The 21340-nt window shown below is 35.8% G+C and overlaps 1 protein-coding gene and 1 long non-coding RNA gene across 5 annotated transcripts in view; one reads left to right on the top strand and one right to left on the bottom strand.

The window, feature by feature from the left end:
* NCAM2 (neural cell adhesion molecule 2) overlaps positions 1–21340 on the bottom strand; it is a 196892-nt gene that overhangs the window by 115215 nt on the left and 60337 nt on the right. For all 4 annotated transcript variants that reach the window (XM_034426183.3, XM_034426266.3, XM_034426347.3 and 1 more), the window contains exons 2-5: positions 11867–11938; positions 9308–9514; positions 8524–8667; positions 4311–4448 (exon numbers count right to left, since the gene is read on the bottom strand). In XM_034426183.3, the coding sequence (XP_034282074.2) occupies positions 4311–4448; positions 8524–8667; positions 9308–9514; positions 11867–11938 (561 nt within the window). The remainder of the gene's footprint in view (positions 1–4310; positions 4449–8523; positions 8668–9307; positions 9515–11866; positions 11939–21340) is intronic.
* Positions 489–19735, top strand: LOC117670901 (uncharacterized). Its single transcript, XR_004592724.2, has 3 exons — positions 489–532; positions 9243–9308; positions 19658–19735. It is a non-coding gene; the product is annotated as an uncharacterized LOC117670901 (long non-coding RNA).

Genomic DNA, 21340 nt, shown 5'->3' with positions numbered 1-21340 from the left:
TATATATTCCATCTGTTTTTATTTCAGTTTTAACTATTTCATTTTCATGTTTGTTTCTTATGAGTTTTTATTTCACTAAAAAGCCATTCAAATTAACAAGAAACAAGAGCTGTTTCACAAATCTGTTATCTGAGGTGTATGGATGTGATTGATTTGAAAAAGGAACATCAAAGGAAGGATTTGTGCAAGATATACAAATATTCAAGGCTAATACTTTTGTAAATAAACAACCAAATCTCAACTGAAATCCCACTTGTGTAAATGAGTATCCGGTGTATTCCTCAAAACCATGTGAAATATTGTTTCCAGAAATTAATATCTAAAAGCCTTGGGAATGCCACTAAATTAGGATGTGTGGAGATAAATTCTTATTCCAATCAAATAATAAAATACCATCTACTTCCTTAGAGACAAAAAGTTACACTGCTGTCAATGAATCTAGGGAAGCTGGTTTGTGCTGTGTTCTAGAATTTTCAGGTGAGATTGTTGTCAGGAGAGATATTAGTTAAGAGAACTGTCAGCACAATGAGTGGTAAGGAGATATTAATAATATTTATATGTACTGTATATGATAATACCTGCTTCCAAAGCTCTGAAATATGAAGCTGACATTTAAAAAAAAAACCAGCATTGCCATATAGCACTGGAATACTTAGGTTTGTATTTAAAGATAAAATAGATGAAAACATCAGACATTAATATTGCTCTCCTTCCTCTTACAATAAAGGAGGAGGAGATGATGAAGGGGGGTGGAGGGAAAGAAGAGTGCAGTTTGTACATGGTTGTGCACATGATATTGGGATCTGCCCTCTCCCCCAAGATGGAGTCCAAGCAGAAGTCCTGTTGCCAAGCTCTGTTATACTTGTTCTGGTTGGTACTTGGCCATGATTTTATGTACCTTTTGCTTTATGTTAGCTTACCTATCTCACTTTATTTTATTTATATGAATCCCAAACTCCCAACTTTACAGAAAAAGAAAGTGTTCTGTTAAGAAAGAGAGTTGAATGTGTGTGTATGTGGGACACTGAGAATTATTATTATTATTATTATTATTATTATTATTATTATTATTATTTATAAAATTTGTATGCCGCCCTATCTCCAAGGACTCAGGGTGGCTCACAACAACAATCGACCAAGTAACTGTTAAAATCAACAAATATACACAAAAATATGAAAAGTTTTAAAAATTTTAAAATATACTACCCCATCAGTCCAGGCTGGGGGACATAAATAGCCAGGTTTTCAATTCACGGCGGAAGGTGTGAAGGTCAGGGGCCAACCGGAGCCCCAAGGGAAATTGATTCCAAAGGGTGGGGGTGCTCACAGAGAAAGCTCTACCCTTGGGGTAGAGAATGAACCAGCCTAGCAATTCTGAAACCATTTAAGGCATCAAAATAACTGAATATTAATCATTACAAAGGCTTCTGCTGAAGATTTAGTCTCCTGGAATCCACTTAAGGGATTTGAGATGCTATCTCAGCATTGGATTGCTTTCGTCTAAAGAAGAACAAGGGATTTTTCTTGAGCAATGATTTTCAGGAAAACATTACATGCTGCCTACCATCTGTACTTATGCCTCTAATGAGGTACTCACAGATAAGCTTTTGTAGGAATGTTAACAGCAAAACCTCTCTCATATTTTTTATGGTTAAATTTTGTCTTTTAACTGCTTATAGCTTTGTTTGAGTAAGTATTAATTGGCTCTCTAATTAATATAATTACATTACATTACAGTAATGTAGGGGAGGAACAGGCTCAGGCTCAACCCATCCAAGACTGAGTGGCTGTGGTTTCCGACGTCCCGATATAGTCAGTTGACGCCATCACTGACTATTGGGGGCGAATCATTGGCCCCCACGGAGAGGGCTCGCAACTTGGGCGTCCTCCTGGACTCACGGCTGTCTTTAGAAGAGCACTTGACGGCCGTGACCGGGAGGATTTTTCATCAGGTTCGCCTGATTCGCCAGTTGCGTCCCTTTCTGGATCGGGACTCTTTACGCACGGTCACTCATGCCCTTGTCACCTCCCGCCTGGACTATTGCAACGCTCTCTACATGGGGCTCCCCTTGAGGAGCACCCGGAGGCTCCAACTGGCGCAGAGTGCGGCCGCGCGGGTGGTAATGGGAGCGACATGGCGTTCCCATGTAACACCTCTCCTGCGCGAGCTGCACTGGCTCCCGGTGGTCTTCCGGGTGCGCTTCAAGGTTTTGGTTACCACCTTTAAAGCGCTCCATGGCTTAGGACCCGGGTACTTGCGGGACCGCCTACTACCACCAATAGCCTCCCACCGGCCGGTACGCTCCCATAGAAAGGGGCTCCTCCGGGTGCCGTCAGCCAAACAATGCCGACTGGCGGCCCCCAGGGGGAGAGCCTTCTCTGTGGGGGCACCTACTATCTGGAACGAGCTCCCCCCAGAGATACGGAGGATCCCGGATCTGCGCACCTTCCGCCGCGCCTTAAAGACCTTACTATTTCACCAGGCCGGCCTGGCCTAATTTTCCCCCTCTTTTATAAAAGATTTTTAAAATTTTAAATATTTTTTAGTATTTATATATTCAATTTTAAATTGGTTTTAAAAGTTTGGGGTTTTAAATTTGTCGGGGCCAAAATTATTTAATTTGATTTTATTCTATTTTTTAAATTTTGTATTGTATGTGTTTTTATTGTTTGGCTGTGCACCGCCCTGAGTCCTTCGGGAGTAGGGCGGTATAGAAATCTAATAAATAATAAATAATAATAATAATAATAATGTAGTTGAGCAGTAAACTACATGGTGACTGTACTTTTTGTTTGTTCTGTGAGGTGTGGTAAACAGAATTTCTAACACTGTGTCCAGCTGTTTCTGTTACCTGGACTCTATTTCTGTACTCACTGGTATTATAAATTGTTATATGTACTTTTATTTAGAAACATTCTAGATTTTACTTTTTTCCCATATATTATTTGTGGGGGTTTTCCCTCTGACACAAAGGAATCATTCTTTTAACAACAAACCTATAAAAATTGAATAATTGTGTTGTCAGTTTCCTTAATTTAGAAATTCATCTTCTTTTTAAAGTTGGAAAATCACTACACAGGTATCAAGGAAAACCAATTCAATCACAAATTACCTTTTACTGCTGTTAACATTTTGGAGCAATGTAGCAACAAATTCACAATTTCTAATTATACTATGAATTACATTATGCTACATTTGTTAATTTTTTCTGTACTTTTTTTCTAATTTGTTTTCTTGTCTCCTGTTCATCATCTCATATATTGCAAAAATGAAAATATGGGAGGGGAGGGCATTGGGGGGGAGGCATTTTTTAAAGTCTTGAATATAATGTTTGGTTTGGTTTTATCAATGTATTGGTAAGTGACAACTATAATGTAATGGTTATAACAAAATGTAACCAACCATAAAAGCATAATTTAGTTGGCCTCCTTTTAATAAAACAGGCAGCATAAAAAAATTTAACTTTGGGTTGTTGTTGTTTTTTTCCAAATTCTCTTGAGTCACTATAATTCTGAGCTACTGTAAATCCAATAAAATTGGTAATTGGTAAAATTAGTGGTAAATTACCACTAATGTTGCAGCATTTTTAGCTGACTTTTATTTCATTCTACAGTCTCCTAAAACAGTATAGGAACACTGTGAACTTCTGTAAATGAAAAGAATGGAATGTCCTTCCATTCTTAAGAAGCAAGATTGAATCCAACTCAATGATTCTGAATAGACAAATTAGTTCACATTAAAAACCTTAAAGAATTTACTAATCTCTTTAATTTCCAGCAAAGAAACAGTTTGTTTTCATGAAGAAAGCAAACCAATAAAAACAAAAGGAAAATGTTAGCCATATCCATCTTTTCAAACATTTCTTATAACATTTGAATATCCTTTTAGATCTCATAGATTCTACATAGCAAGGCTAGCTATTGAGTAATGCATACAAAATTTATAACCCTTTGTCTCTTGTATTTACATTTCTTTTCCTCTCAGGATAAATTTTGGAACAAAATAATCTTTATATTATCCAGATCATCTACATTATTAGAACATGCACATATAAAAACTAAGAATGATTTTTGGCCTATGTTATGATGATACCAAAGTTAGAGGTCACATTTATAAAAGTAAATCACATATAATTATCTTGGAATGATAAACTAGTGCTATAAGTTGTCTGCATTGCACATACGCAATGCTGAACTAGTGACTATTATACTTTTCCCTTAAAATTAATTTACCTTACTCTAAAATGCCACAATATCAAAAATATAAATTATATTTCTTACATAAAGAAAAAATATAATTTAAATCTTACCATTTACAATTACAATGATATCCCGAAAGTCAATTTCTCCTCTAGCTTCAACTCTTCCTTCACATCTGTATATTCCTTCATCACTTTTATTAATTTTAAGAATTTGAAGATTGTTGTTTGGCAACATGGCAAATCTATCTGGAAAACATATAGGAAAACTATTAGCCATAAATAATGGCAATTAGTGAATATAACTTTTGGCATATTTAAATACTTCCACTTTAATACTATTAAAGTATTATCAGCAAAGATTTTCACAAAAGATGTAATCCTGAAAGCTTAATTCTGTATTTTTCATTTCCTACATCTTGGTTTTCTAATAAATCTATGCAATACTACTTGTATTCACTTTAGTAAAGAAATCCACACTGCTGGGTGATAACGATTCTTGAATTAAAGACATGAAGCAATGAAAAGACACAAAGCCTTGGATATTACTCATTTCAGACTGAGAAGTATGCAATTTGTGTCTTGTTTGCATTCAGCACATAAAGTGCTAAAAGCATCCTAAAGCTATGACTGAGATATCGTTCATATAAAATCAAATGATAAAAAATGTCAAAGTAAAAAATAAAGTAAACTTTCCTGTTTTTTCCCAAAATATTATTTATGTTGTATTTTTACAGGCTCATCTTCCCATCCTTGAAAGTGGCACAGGAATACCTGTGCTATCTATTGACAAAGGATAAACCTTCAAGATGCTTTCATCTCAACCACAAAACACTAATGATTGAAAAAAAAACACTTTTAATGTTTTCTTTTCTTTCTAACAAATCTTTCTGGAGAAACCTTATACATTGCCTTTGCCTTATTAACAGTGTTACTGATGACATGATCAAAGACTTCAATGTGTCTGGATGCTACTGGCCATTTCCTGAATTTATCTTCTTTCCTCTGGTTGTTGGGCACAGCCTACAGGTCTTCTTTGGCTTAAACATCAAGAGATGCCGGATATATGACTTTGTGCATAGACGTCTACTTTAATGATGCCTGATTAGCAATTTGTGAAGTACCAATCAGGCATTATATAACAGGATTTTCACTAATTTATTATTCATTAACTGCCATTGGACTCCAAACCAATTCTAGGAAATTCACAAAAAGGCTAAACATACAAGATAAATTGAAAAAAATTAAATAAACAATAGATGATGAACATAGCCAGCAGCATAAGACATGCAAATACAACCAACAAGGGGCTCCAGCTACCTAGCAAAGAACCAACTGGCCTTTAAGGCCCTCTGGATTAACATCAGATTATGAATCACCCTTGTCTCAGAAGAAACTTCATTACAGAGAAAGGGGTTGCAAAGGGAGTGCCCTTTTTTAATCAAATGATATACCATTTGATTAAAAAAAATGAAGTGGAACATGGTAGCAGTGTTCCAGTATTTGAGGGGCTACCACAAAGACCAGGGAGTCATCTTATTGTCCAAAGCACCTGAAGGCAGGACAAGAAGCAATGGATGGAAACTAATCAAGGAGAGTTACAACCTAAAACTAAGGAGAAATTTCCTGATAGCTAGAAAAATTAATCACTGGAAATTTTTAAGAAGAGATTGAACAACCATTTGTCTGAAAAGGTATAGGGTTTCCTGCCTAAACAGGGGGTTGGACTAGAAGACCTACACAGTCCCTTCCAATGCTGTTATTCTGAACAACCTTATCAATTCACATCAGCTTGCAAATACCATGGGAGATAGGCAGTTCCTCAAATAACTAGGCTGTATGTCATGTATTATTGTATAGATCATAGCCTATATAAACTGTCAAAGAGTACAGCTTGTTCAGCATGGGTAACTTCACTGTCACACCATTGCATTCTGAACTAGTAAACACACCCAGTGTTTGTGTTCTTCTGAAACAGTATTAGACTTTTTAAAAAATAGCAGTACTTTGAAAAGAATATATACAATTACATACAGAACTAGCACCTTGCATGGAAAATAATTTTAAACCAAGAGAAAGACCCGGGTTTTGCCAGTAGTCTGCAGCTGGGTTTGTACAAATGGGTTACTGGCAGGCAGAGACAAAGCACGTGGAAATGAGATAGAACCAGGGGTGAAATGCTCCCAGTTCGGACCGGATCGCCCGATCCGGTAGCAATGGTGGTGGGTGGTTTGGAAAAGCGGTAGCAAAAATCCCTGGCCCCCCATGCCCAGCTGAGCCACGCGATCATCAGAGACTTTTTTTTTACACTTTTAAAAGCATTTTTTCTTCGGTCGAAAAAATGCTTTTAAAATTTTTTTAAAAGGCCTCTGATGATTGCGTGGCTCACCTAGGATCGTCAGAGCCTTTTAAAAGCATTTTTTCTACAACCTCTTTGGCCAAAGAGGTTGTAAAAAATGCTTTTAAAAGGCTCTGACAATTCCAGCCGAGTTGCCTGATTGTCAGAGGCTTTTTTTTTCTTTTAAAAGCAAAAAAAAAAAAAAAGCTTTTAAAAGAAAACAAAAGCCTCAGCTGATCAGGCAACTCAGCTGGGATAGTCAGAGCCTTTTAAAAGCATTTTTTTTACAACCTCTTCAGCCGAAGTGGTTGTACAAAAAAGGCTTTTAAAAGAAAAAAAAAGTTGGCCACGCCCACCCAGTCACATTACCCCACCACCAAGCCACGCCCACAGAACTGGTAGTAACTAACTTTACATTTCACCACTGGATAAAACAGGATAAATTCATGGCTCTTCATAACCCCTTTACCTACCAAGAGATAAAGGAAAGGTGTAAAGTAACCACTCAAGTTACTTTTGGAAACAGATCAATCTTCTGGAACACCAGTTAACCCACATCAAATACAATCAATCATTAGGCAATAGAAACTTGTCCCATCATACTTTAAGGAGAAAATACACCCAAACACACACACACCAGCTAGTGATGTTAGGTAGATTTCTATTTTACTTTCTTACAGTAAAGCTATAAAAACAGAACTATAATGAAGCAATAACAGCTCAGTCATTAGTGTTAACGATTATGCCAATATATTTTCCTGTCAACCAAAAAACCAAAAGAATGCATATTAGCATTCTACAAGAAACAGCCATAGTTACTTAACAGGTAGGAGTAGATAGGAACCAACCTGAAGATTATTTTATAACAAGTGTTATAATTCATTTTTTAAAAAAACTTAAATAAAGATAAATACTGTACGTCTCCTATGTTCAACCTGATTTAGTAAACAAATTCATGTATTTTCTTGGCAATAATTTAGTAGTTCATACAGGTTTCTTCCAAGTTCCAACCCCTCTGTTCCCAATACTTTGTCAACAGCACTTGTATTATCTTTCTATTGCCAGCCAATTCTGTTTAGATACTTCCAGCTAGCTTTACAACTATTTAATGACACATTATAAATAAATGTTTATTATAGTTTGTTTACTTGTATTTTTGCATTCACAGTTCTATGGGGTGTGGGTGGAAGTTAACAAAACAAATGTGATATTTTAATCTTAGATTTATGTCAAATTTCTTCTAATGGTGAATTTCCATTTAAATTACCAGATCATTTCTTTCCTAAACCCGTGGTAGATTTTCCACAGTGAAGTAGATTTTCCACAGTGAAGTCAGTTAGTATAGTATAGCCTTTATTGTCATTGTACATCATGTATACAACGAAATTGGTTTTAGCCTCACTGGTACAATCCATGACAAAAAATACAAATAACAAATAATATAAAAAATAATCCCTATGCAAGTAATTAGAGGGAAAAAAAGAAAAACTAGTCATACGTTTCCGCGTGTGCGTGAAGTGATTGTGGTTGTGTTTAAGAGTCTGACAGGCCAAGGATAGAAACTATTTTTAAACCTATTTGTTCGGCTGGCTATGTTTCGATGTCTTCTGCCCAATGGTAGAAGTGCGAAGAGATACTGACCAGGGTGTGAATCATCTCTTTCTTAGTCTGCTAAAGCAGCGAGACCTGGCAATGTCATCCAGTAGTGTTAGAGGGCAACCAATGGTTTCTTGTGCTGAATTGATCACTCTCTGTAGTGCCTTCCTGTCCTCAGCAGTTAAACCAGCGTACCATACTGTAATGCAGTATGTGAGGACACTTTCTATTGTGGGCCAATAGAAAGAGGTCATCAGCTGTTGTTCCACCTGAATTGTAGTAGCCATGTCAATTCCACACAATATTGTCTTAAGTAATGAAGATTATTAAGTGTAAACAATCTGAATATGTAACAAAACATATAATTTAAAGAGTTACCAAAATACTAACTGTCAGCAATATTTGAGACTTCCTCATTTTGATATAACCAGCTGACAATAGGTGCAGGTGAACTGATAACATGGCAATTGACTTGTACATCTTCTCCCTGTACAAATTCTTGAGGTGATGGGACATCCTGGAATGTGAGCTTTTCTAAAGAAAAAAAGAAAAGAAAAGAAATATATTTATAGGAATAGGTTATTCTTTAATTTGTTAAGAATTTCAAAACAGTTAAATCATTTATAATGAGTCACCTTGACCACCATTTGTTAGCAAAAAAAGGTCATGTATAAATTTAATTCAGAAAATCTTTCTTGAATTTATCAAGTATTTAAAGTCCATAGTTATGGATGTATGCACACAGAACAGCTTTCATAGATGGGGGATAACCAAAACTATTATTAACATTTTTCAATTTTCTTAGTTTCTTTCCAAGGAAGCTGAGTTATCATTATGTTATACTATGCTAACGTAAGTAACATAAGTGTGTTGGCATTGATGTACTTGAAATAATGAACTTTGTTAAAGACTCTCCTATGTATATAATAGTTACCATACTTGTATAGCAAAGATCTGGGTGAGATAGAGACAGTTACTGTCTATTGGTTATCTGGATATTTACAGCTTGTACTGTATTGTCTATACAGTATATTTTAGGCCTGTAGTTACTAGTTTACTAGAAGAAATAGTACCACACTTTAATATATACTTTGTAATTAAATTTACAGAGATTTCTATCAACATTTCCAACACCATAAGAAGAAAGACAAAGCCTGATAGCGCATTTACTTACGGTAAATTTCCAAAACAACCGTAGCTTCTTGACTAAATCCTGAAGAATCAGTTGCTTGACACCTGTATATTCCCGCATCTTCCACATTGGCATTGTAAATGGTTAATCGTGATCTTACACCTTCTTTCTGCACCACCACTCTCTGATTAGAAATGATCTTTTCTCCTTGTGGATTATACCAATCTATACTCTCAGGTTCACCAATTACTACACGAAAAAATAAAGAATGAATATAACAAATGCTCAAAAGATACTTAAATGTAAACATAGTATTTTAATTAAATTAAACATCTTTTTTTAAAAAAACAAAAACCATACCAAAAAGTATTTTTTAAAAAATCAACTTAATAAAAACATAATATTATGTCTTATATACCACATTTGGAAATTGATTTAGATGAGGAGATATGCAAATTCAAACCTTTCTTTTTCATGATTAATTTATTGACTTCAGAGAAAGCCATGTTCTGCCACATTTTGCTTACAATTCTTTTTTCAGAAAAGACCTTGGGTGATCTGCAGGAAAAATTGGACTCTTGAGGACTGCAGAGGCTCTGCAGATTGACCTCATATTGAGTTTATGCTTCTTGAAACTGAAGAAACAGCTCTTTTGTGCTAGCTAGCCTGTCTTTCCAAGGATAAAGAGATTATTGTCAGTACTTTTCTTCCTTAACGATTATGGAGAGATCCAGTCCAATGAAGGAAAGCTGTGCAATGTCAGGGGAAGAGGACTGGACTGCTCAGCAAATAGATAATTCTTAGCAACAAGCAAGTTTCCCACCCACCCACCCAGGACTGTATTTTCTTAGTAAGAACAACTATTCTACTTTTTCCAAACTGCTATGTATGGTGCCTTGTCAAGAAGAAGACATGATTGTTAAGACAGGCAGGAGGATGGAGATGCTGCTGTTTTTGATAAGATTCTAATCTATCCAAAGTTTAAATCCATGATTTTGCTAAATATTTCTAAAGCTAGCATTTTTATATATCCTAGTAACTACTTGTCAGAAAAATCTAAATGCTTGTAAATGGGGCCTACCACAGAAGAGAGCCCAGGTACCCTCAGAAAACCACTTCTGTGATCTCTGCTCCTAGGTGACTGTGATGTTAAATCTTTCCCAAAGATCTATAAAAATAGAGTGGATAAAATTCTTCTCTAGCCACTTTCTATTTGAACTGTTGACTCCTAGACCAGGATAACACAACAACACCACAAAGAGATTTGGTAGACAAAGTCTCAAACTATCTTCCTTGACAATTCCTCTTATCAGTTAAGCAACAGGGCTGATAAGGTGTTAAGGCTATTAACCTTATTGACAATCTTTTGTTCAGTCCAGCAAACATTAATTACTAAATACCTGATAAACCTCTTCTCCTTTTCCCTCAGTCAAGCAAATTGCTTGGTATTATTCAAATAGGAATTCAAATGATTGAATATTAAATGTTAGACACATGTTAGGTTCTTAGTGTTCAGTCCTCACAGAATTAGCAGTGTGTGATACTCCACCATTACGTCAATCTTTATATATACTGATGTATGACCAGACCTGAAAATTATTGCCTGGAGTTCATCTTTTGCATACCAAACAATGTTGGAAGAGGGGGAGGCAATATAGTGGTTGCATACTATATAAGCCTGGATGTCCTGACTCATTTTTCTATATCTCTGCTAATGTGCCAGTTCAAGAGTTAATTCCTGATCTTATTCTTTGAATCCAGCATTAATTAGCTCACTTACATCAACTGTATAGAAACAGTAATTACTGGCCAATGCAAATATAAATGACTGCCTGCCTAGTAGAGAGGTATGTTTACTATTTTGTTTAAATTTAAACAAAATAGTAATTTAAATTTCTGAGGAAGTGGTGTGTGTGTATTATGTTCTATATTGTGTTTTATTTTACAAGAAAATAACCATTAAGACACATACAAAGCATTCAGAATGTAATGTGTGCACTACGCAAGTATTTCTAATGCAACTCAGCATCACAGGTTGTAAATCGTAAATGCAAAAGACTATGTTGGTTTGTTAGAATTTCAGTACAGAAGGATTGAATTGATTTCATTGGAATGCTGAATATTATTGTATTTTTTTGTGTTCTCAATTCATGCTGTTCTTCATGTTGAATTTTCAGCATGATTACTACAAATGGAAAACTGTCCTGCTGGTTCATTGACTATTGCTATCTAGTTAGTGTTGTGCTAGGTTAATATACAATGGCAAAGATATATAGTACAAAAAATTTGCTTCAAAAAAAAAATCCTTCACAAATATAAAAAAACTCACAATAACCTATTCAAATAGTACTATTTCAAAATGCTTAAATATAGCTTCATTTCATTTTGATTTTTGAAGGATAATTTCCTGGTCCATTATCATACTCTTGATTTAAAAGTTTTAATTCATTTTATTATTTTTTACTTCTAAAAAATAACACAATATCTAATACTTTTAATGAAATATTTAAAGAAGCCACTAGAATGTACCATAACTTTTCTAGTTAATATTAATAATTATGTTAATCATGAAGCTGATACAAAAATTAAAATGTATTATACCTGTACAGGTGAAGAATTTTGATACACCCACACTGACTTCTACCTTGCTGAGAGAAATTGACACTTGAAGTGCTGTAAGACATAAAGTAATAAATTTAAGGTAGCCCACTTTAATAAGTAAATTAGAAATTAAGAAAAAAATAGAAAAATGCACACAAAGTTAAATACATTTTAACTTAAAATGAACATTATAAAAATCAATCTTGAGTAACTTTTATTAATCTTAAATTCAGTAGAATATGATCATTGAAGAATTATTAATACAGATGCACAAAATATTGAAGATACAAACCAAGTAAATTACATTGCCAGAAAGGCATACATTACCAATAATATATACCAATAAATTATTGGTATATATTCACTAAATATGTGCCTGTATAAATGGCTTATATTCTTTTTTTTTCATAATTATTACAAATTGTTGAATTCCAACAATTGAGAGCCAATTCGGTGCAGTTGTTAAGGTACTAAATTAAAAATTCAGAGACCAAAATTTTTCAGCTTCTCTTAAGCAAAAAGGCCTACTTGGTGGCTTTGGGTTTTTCATTCCGTCAGCCAAACTACTTAACATGGTTAAGTAATGAGAACATCATGCATGTCACGGTCACATGGAATTGGAAAAATAAAGAAAGGGTATACATCAAATAAAAAATAAAAGACAACAAGTTAATTCAGCTATTTCAACCACTGTTCTTTTAGGCTTGATAGACAAAGAATTGGGGGGGGGGGGCGGGGAGATGGAACTTTGTTGTTACATATGCTGAGAGCAGCAAGATTGCTCTATGCACAAAAATGGAAATATATTTTAATTCCCACAATGGATGACTGGCTGGAAAAACTGGAAGAGTTAGCAGGGTTGACTAAATTGACTGCTCTAATCAAAGAAAAGAATACAGGCAACATTGTTTCTACCAGGAAACTGATTTTGGATTTTGTGCTTGAGGTGGGAAAATAAATGAAACTTTGATTTTGGGTTTTCCTGTTAATAGGTTTACTGTTATAGAAATGGCTAGTATATATTATTACATATTATAATTTTACTACGCTAAGAAGAGTCAGAAACCAATGATTTCCCCCTCTTTTTTCCCTACACTTTTATCTGTTTTCTTTTTCTCTCCCTACTTTCCCACTATTTTCATTTTTCTTTGTATTTTATATTTTGATAAACTAATAAAAAATTGCAACTCAAAAAAATAACCCTATTCTAACCCACTTTGCTGTGAGAAGTATCAGTAACTTCAAAGACTCCACCGCCACAATTGATTAACAATAAATCATATTCACACATGTAATGGCACGTGTGAATGACCTTGGATGAATGGATCCAGAAATTTCACAAGAAATGGTCAGATAAGAGACAGCATTGTCCATGGATAGTAAGAGACAAGGGACTGTGGCGGCTCATGTCGTAAGACACTGAGCCTGCGCTCCGCTGAGACCAGCTCAATTCCTGTGAGCGTATAAACCACATAGGGACAGGAAAGGAGCCTACTGGCAATCAGGCGTCCCACAGTTAAGATAGCACCACCCAAAAAAAATCCTTTCACAGAGGCAGCCAGCCACCTCGGTGATCCCTGGCTAACACGTGCCATAAGCTAAAGGAAAAAAAAAGGTGAGACAAGAGGCTCAGAAGAGATCATAATTCTCAGGCTGTAAAGGAGACAGGAGGAGAACTGTATTGTAAGACTTGCATGATTCTGTAATGTAACCTAAAATAAAATTAAATTAAATTAACTCATTGGATTGTGTTTCTTATCTGGTGCATGTGGTAAGGCTATCACACACTAGTTTATTTATGTAATTTCTTCATATACAGCTGTCCATCTTATGTGAGTATGGGCAGTTTACAGGATTAAAAACAACTCTCCACCACCAAATAATAATCACCTGGGTACACAATAAGGAATTAACTATTAAACAGTAGTTATCCTGCAATTAATTACTGCAACTCTCCTTAAAGATGGACTCACCCATCACAGTGGCCAATGCTTGCAAGGCAGCCAAAAGCCACCTAGAGTCACTTGGTTGAGTTGGCAGCTACACAAATAGAATAAATACATGAAAATGTCTATAAAATCTCAAGAGAGTCAGGATTATCTGAATGTTGGGGGTCAGGTGTTCCATAGAGCATATGTTATAACAGGAAGGGGACTTCCTGTGTTCTATCAGATAATATTGATTGGTAATAGAGACCTCTGGCATGCCAGCTCTATTGAATCTAATGGGACAAGCAGAGACAGGGCGTCCTATAAATAATGTGCTGTTTCTGGTAGTATCCAGTACCTTGAATTTACCCAGAAACCTATTGGAAGCTGTATATGCAGAACACTGAGATATGATCATAATTATCCATACTGCTGCATTTGGAACCAGTTTATCCAAAGGCAGCCCCATAAAGATCTCATTGCAAAATTTCAAATGATGGATGACTAAACATGAGTGACTATGAGCAATGCCTATACATCCAGGTACAGGTACAGTTGGTACACAATTCTAAAAAGGACCTTCTGTCTATGGCTATCAGCTACTCTTTTAGAAGTAGCTTAGAATCTGGAAAAACTCTCAACCTGTGAATAGGTTCTGCCTGGAGGAGTGTCACACTATCCAGAAAAATATATGGAAGGTGCTCAGGATTAGGGAAGAGGAGAACCTAAAACTCATAGCCAATGGATCTCATTAGGTTTCAGTGAAGCTTTTTTATGAATGAAGGTGAAGCTTATTCATCCCATCCAGAACCCTTCTATCCCACTTATAAATACTGAGAAGGAACTTAAACAGCATTATTTGCTTGATCAGGTGATATATACATGCTAATGAATATATGTATACATATATTCATTAGCATACACATGATATTTCACCTGATACTGTTTCCTAGGGTTCATAGAAGTACAGAGATAAGAAAGATTCCTAGTAACCCTATAAAACAGTAGCCCTAGAACTTGACCTCACCAATACACCAGGAGGAGGCACACATGCACACTCACATTTGCGAACCGGTAGCAAAGGTAAGTGAATGCCACCCCTGCAACACACCCAATCAAATTAATAATTGTGCAAGTGTCCTTTATATTTGCCAGGTCAAGACTTAACTCTCTATGGAAACTATTTAATTTTTCTGCTTATATTTAGGAAACATCATTCTCCAGCGTCCCAAGATAATAAGGCTTGTTTGTTATATTTTAATGATTTGGCATTAAGTTCAATAAGTAATTAAGAAAAAGAAAAGTTTGAACTGTTTTATCATGAATAGTTTGTGTTCAGTGTTGTATTTATTAGTCTTTCTATTACATATGTGTGTTGAAATGTGTAAGTATAAATTGAATCAATATGACTAGCTTTAGCAGTGATTGTGTCTAATGATTTTAATCAATATAATTAAACTGTAGATCATTATACAACTATATTAAATTCAGTCCGATATGCAACCTGAATTATCCTTTACATCAAGTAAGCTTAGTTTATCTCTGATGGGACTAAACTAGAAGTCAAATAGAGTTCATTCAACCCATGGAGTATACAGATGTTTCTATGGTGAAAAGAATGATGCAAGGGTTTCATTCTTAATTATATAAAATAAATATAGTGCATAACAATCCACAAAAAATATGAGTATTAAAAAGCCATAATCCCATTAATTTTAAATCACTATATTATATATCAGAGAGAAAAATCTTAAATCTAGTGTAACATAGAAATTAGAAATCAATAAGAAATTAGCTACATGCTGCTTTAAAAAACATGAAAATATTGAGAAAATTACATTTTCAAAGATTAATTTGTATTCAAAGAAACCTGATGAACAGTTGATGTGGTATCTCATGCTGAATATTATATTATGCAATTTCAAGTACTTGAAATAAATTATTACCTACGCTTCTCTAACTCTTTGATATTTTTTCATTAGCTATTTGATAGTTTAAAGAGCATTAATGAGGTTCTTCATATGAACCTAATGAATCTTGCATATCTGTGTTCATTGAGAGAATTCTAAATAACAACCAAGTCTACTTACATAGTTTATTGAAAATTCAATCAGGTGAAGTGATACAGGGTATAAACTGCTGTAAAACATTAGATGTCTAAAAATAGTATGCCAATCTTCTCATTAGCAACAATATTCATGATAAAGTCATTAGGAATCCCAATATTAAAAAGAAGTGTATTAAAAGTTGGCCTCAATGCCTAGTAAAACTAGTACATTTTTTTTAAAAAAAAAGTAAGGTAAAGGAGTCCCTGTGGATTTTACTCCACTAGTCATTGCTGACTATAGGGTGTGGTGCTCATCTCCATTTCAAGGCCATTGAGTCAGCACTGCCAGAGACATTTCCATGGTCATGTGGCCAGCATGACATCATGGAGTGCTGTTATCTTTCCACTGAAGTGTAAAAGTAATAGCACTTTATCTACTTGCATTTGTATACTTTCAAGCTGTGGTGAGGATGGGAGCTCATCCCATCACATGGAGCTTGGGCCTCAAACCTGGCTACTGGCTTTCCAGCTGAGAAGCCCAGTATTTTAGCCACTGAGCTACTGCACCACATATTATATTTTAAAAAGATACTTGAAAAAAATTTCACTCAGTGGCCAATAGAGTGGTTCATGAATCAATTAATATTTTGTCTACCTGTTAATTTCCCAGAACAACTGAGATAGATCCAGTCAAACAATCAATAAATTAATTAAATAGATAAATAAATACAAGTATTTTTAAAGTATTTTTACCTACATATATTCCCTTTCAGCACTGGCAAATGTTTATTTGTACGTAATTATATTTGAAAAACGGTATAGATCATAGTACTGATGGAGGGAAAACATAATTATCAACAAAACTCCAAACTAAAAGACACAGCAACATTGCACATGAACAGTGTAGTTTCATTGTTCTAGAAAACGTTCTTCAGCTTTGTAATTCAGTATTACAACTCCTTGATACTTCTTTCCCAGACTTGTACTTTTCACCCTCTTCATTACAGTAATATTCCCCAAAGACATACTAACATGCAAACCATCCAGCAGAAAATAATACCAGATTTTTTACAATCACATCTTCCAGCCATTTTTGCTCAGATCAATTTCACTAGCCAGCAAGAATAAAGAAAATTGTCTGAAATATTTTGTGTTCATTTAATTAAACAGACCCATTAGAACTTTCTGTAGGTTGCATGAAAAATTCACAAAAAGATGAAATAAATAGAATGTAATTTTATATCAAAAAAATAGAAAGAAGACAAAGACCTCCTACTCCCAAACTTATACTGCCCCCCACCTGCTGTAAAATGTTTTACATTTGCAAGACCTGGTAAATCATCAACAGTTCAAGGTATAAGTCACATTAGCATTATGACTCACAATTTTGAATTATTTTGTTTGGTTTAAGATTTACAGTAATTATTATTACCATCTAAAATGCACATATCATATGAATAGCAAAGAGAAGGTCATGCCTATGATCACTGAAGGCTTTAGTTAATTCCTAGTTGCTTCTGATTAACTGAAAGTGAAGTTTAAATTTCAACATCTGAAAACAAATTGAAGATTGCTTCAAACATCTAGAGCAGGGGTGTCAAACTCACGTCATCATGGCAGCATCACATGATGTATCGGGACTTTTCTCCCATCGCTAAACTGGGCATGGGCATGGCCAGTGTCTGATGCATCCAGCCAGCAGGTCGTGAGTTTGAACTAGAGAAACTTGGGGAGCTTAGGGAGGGAAGTGCAATTAAGAATATTGAGGGTAGAGCTATCATGCATGAAAGTTTATGTGAATTGCATACATCTTATTCAAATTTAATATCTGATTTAATTTATGGTTCCAACTTCTAATCACATTTGGATTAATGATTTGCCTTCTCCCTGTACAATAGGCATTTTCAGATATCAAGGGAATATCATTAGCTACAACTTAAAAAACAATATTATTTATACTTGTGTTCCTTTAATGTCCTCAAATTATACCATATCCACAACTGGTTGTTAGTTAAGTTGTGCATATGCATCTGTACAGAAATAATTATGCAAGCAAGAGATTTTATATGCCTCCAAAGAGCATGTTCTAGAGATCATGCTCTAGAGACACAAAAGCTAAAATATTTTACATTAACTTCTGATTTATGCTTGAGAAGAAATCTTCACATTTGTAGAATCATTCAAGCAAACCAAGATGCATAAGTGGGTATAGCTGATATGCACGCATTCTGTGAGAAAGTGCATACATTCTTACAGACAAATACAGGTACAGACAATAACTCTAAATCTCCTTTCTTCCATTGGGCTGGCAAATTCAAGTTTAATTCTTCTTCATTTGGCCTGTTTAATTTCCTTTAGATGAAACAATCGCATGACCCAATTAAATGGCTTGTTATCATGCATTCCTACACCAACAATCATTTTTATGCCACATCCTAATGATGATGCCTTTTCCTTATACCCTGCCCACAGCTGAGTTAGCTCAAGGCTTTGTTAGTTGTTCCAGTTTCAACTAATATTTCTCCTCTTCTATCAACACTAAAAGTTTAATTGACAATGGACTTGCTGAGTCATCAAAGTTGGGATCTCTTCAGGTCTTTTAGGCTGCTTCACCATGAACTTTCTTCTCCAGTTGGTAAAAACTGCCTTCTCTGGCTACTTTGAATTGGCTTTTGTAGAGCCAATTGCCAATGTAGGTAGTTTTTGTTTAGTAAAAGCAAAGTTTTACATTTAGGCAGGAAAAATCAAAGGTATAAGTACAGATTAGACGAGACCTGGCTCAAAGACTGTGAGAGGGACCTTGGAGTCTTAGTGGATTATCACTTGAAAATGAGCCAGCAGTGTGCAGCAGCTGCCAAAAAAGCTACTGGGTTGTATAAATCAAGCTCATGTGAAGTATTAGTAACACTTTATAAAACCCTAGTAAGACCACACCTGGAATACTGCAACCAATTTTGGTCACCATACTACAAAAAAGATGTTGAGACTTTGGAAAAAGTTCAGAGAAGAGCAACTAAAATCATGAGACTACAACTGTATTATTTTTCACAGGACAACTGACTATAATGGCAAACACATGACTGATATCTTTGGTTAGATATATGGTTCATTGTTTTGGATTTTTGCTGTTTTGTTACTTAAATCTTTGTCACTTTGTCTATTCCAGTCTGGTTGAATATTCATGAAGTACTTCCCAGTTCTGCCATCTATAAAAACAGGACCTAACACACTGCTAGCACTATCACTTCATTCCATTCCATTCCATTCCATTCCATTCCATTCCATTCCATTCCATTCCATTCCATTCCATTCCATTCCATAAATGGTTTTCCCTTGTCTTTTTCCTAAGACTGAGAAAGAATAGCTGGTGGAAAGTCACCCATCTGACCTTGTACCTATGGTGGGATCAAATTCCATCAGTCCAGAGATGGGTTTCAGCATGTTCTGGAGAACTGGTAGTGGAAATTTTGAGTAGTTCGGAGAACCGGTAGTAAAATTCTGACTGGCCCCACCACCATCTATTCTCTGCCTCCTGAGTCCCAGCTGATTGGGAGAAAATGGAGATTTTGCAGTAACTTTCCCCTGGATTGGGAAGGGAATTGAGATTTTACAGTATTTTTCCCATGCCACGCCCACCAAACCATGCCCACAGAATCAGTTGTAAAAATTTTTGAAACCCAGCACTGCACCAGTCTCACTGTTTCTACTCTTGTATCTAAAATGCTAATTAAATGAGTTCTACTACTCTCTGTCTGTATCTGTATAAACTAAGTAACTGTGCTTGTTTCATGTGACTTTGAAACCTCTTTACAACAGAGCTGCATCTAAATTAGCAACAAATCTGCAACCTTTCATCTCATGGGCTCTACCCTGCTGCTGCTGCTGCTTGACATGTCAAAGAAAGAAAATAATGGCCAAGGAAAGTAGCTCAAGAGACATCAGGAGAGACTGAAGATAGCAAGTGCTCAATCTGGCAGCGATGTAGTGAGTGCCATATTAAATACTGCCTTCTTACAAGTGTCATTAAAATATAAATAATTTTAATGAGTTTATTTATTTAATAAAATGTACACCAGTTAATAGCTGAAGCTGTATGTGCAGTTTTTAAAAAAGAACCATCTAAAATACAATCTGAGTTAAAAGAATAAATGATGAAATCAAATAAAATACACAATAAAAGCATTATATAAAGTACAGTGGTCATTTAAAAAATAAGAATGAAAACACAGTTACATACAATTAAAAGTCAATTAGAAAGCCTGAGAAAATAAATAAATCTGGAATTAAAATTATGCTGATGTCGTGAATTCTATCACTTTTGTGCTAACTCACAAAAAGCTCTCCCACTTCACTTCATTTTGTTGGTGACCAGTATGAGAACCTTATTAGAGGCCATAGGTAACGTGATCCAGTTCAAGTAGGAAGTAATGCAAATGTGATGCTGCCTCTGTCTACGTAAGATTGTAGTTGGTAAGTCAACTGAAGCTGATAAAAGGCTTTTATTTTATTTATTTATTTACTTTATTTTATTTTATTTTATTTATATACCACCCTACTCCCGAAGGACTCAGGGCGGTGAACAGCCACAAGATAAAAATACATCATACAAAAGTTAAAAACCATTTAAAAATACATTAAATAATTTAGGCCCAAAAACGAATTTAAAAACATCCAATTTGTATAAAACTTAAAAGCAAATTAAAAGGGAGACCAGCCTGCTGGAATAAAAATGTTTTGAGGCGCGGCAGAAAGTGCGTAAATCTGGGATCCTCCGTATCTCCAGGGGGAGTTCATACCAGATGGCAGGTGCCCCACAGAGAAGGCTCTCCCCCTGGGGGCCGCCAGTCAACACTGTTTGGCCAACGGCACCCTGAGGAGCCCCTCTCTATGGGAGCGTACTGGTCAGTGAGAAGCTACTGGTGGCAGAAGGCGGTCTCATAAGTATCCTGGTCCTAAGCCATGGAGCACTCTAAAGGTGGTGACTAAAACCTTAAAGCGCACCTGGAAGACCACCGGGAGCCAGTGCAGCTCGCGCAGGAGGGGAATCACATGGGAGCACCACATCACTCCCATAACCACCCGCGCGGCTACATTCTGGACCAGTTGGAGCCTCCGGGTGCTCCTCAAGGAGAGCCCCATGTAGAGAGCATTACAGTAGTCCAGGCGTGAGGTGATGAGGGCATGAGTGACCGTACATAACAAGTCCCAATCCAGAAAGGGATGCAACTGGTGAATCAGGCAGATCTGATAAAAAGTCCTCCTGGCCACAGGTGTCAAATGCTCTTCTAAAGACAGCCGTGAGTCCAGGAAGACACCCAAGTTGCGAGACCTATCCCTGGGGGCCAACGACTCACCCCCAATAGTCAGTGATGGCACCAACTGACTATATCGGGACGTCGGAAACCACAGCCACTCGGTCTTGGATGGGTTGAGTCTGAGTCTGTTTCTACCCATCCAGATCCGCACGGCCTCCAGGCACCGGGATATCACTTCAAGGGC

Source organism: Pantherophis guttatus, chromosome 5 (genome assembly GCF_059756535.1).
Source record: "Pantherophis guttatus breed Tessera chromosome 5, ASM5975653v1, whole genome shotgun sequence".
Classification (NCBI taxonomy): Eukaryota; Metazoa; Chordata; class Lepidosauria; order Squamata; family Colubridae; genus Pantherophis; species Pantherophis guttatus.
Note: the sequence above shows the minus strand (reverse complement) of the source record. Positions and strands in the feature narration are given on the sequence as shown.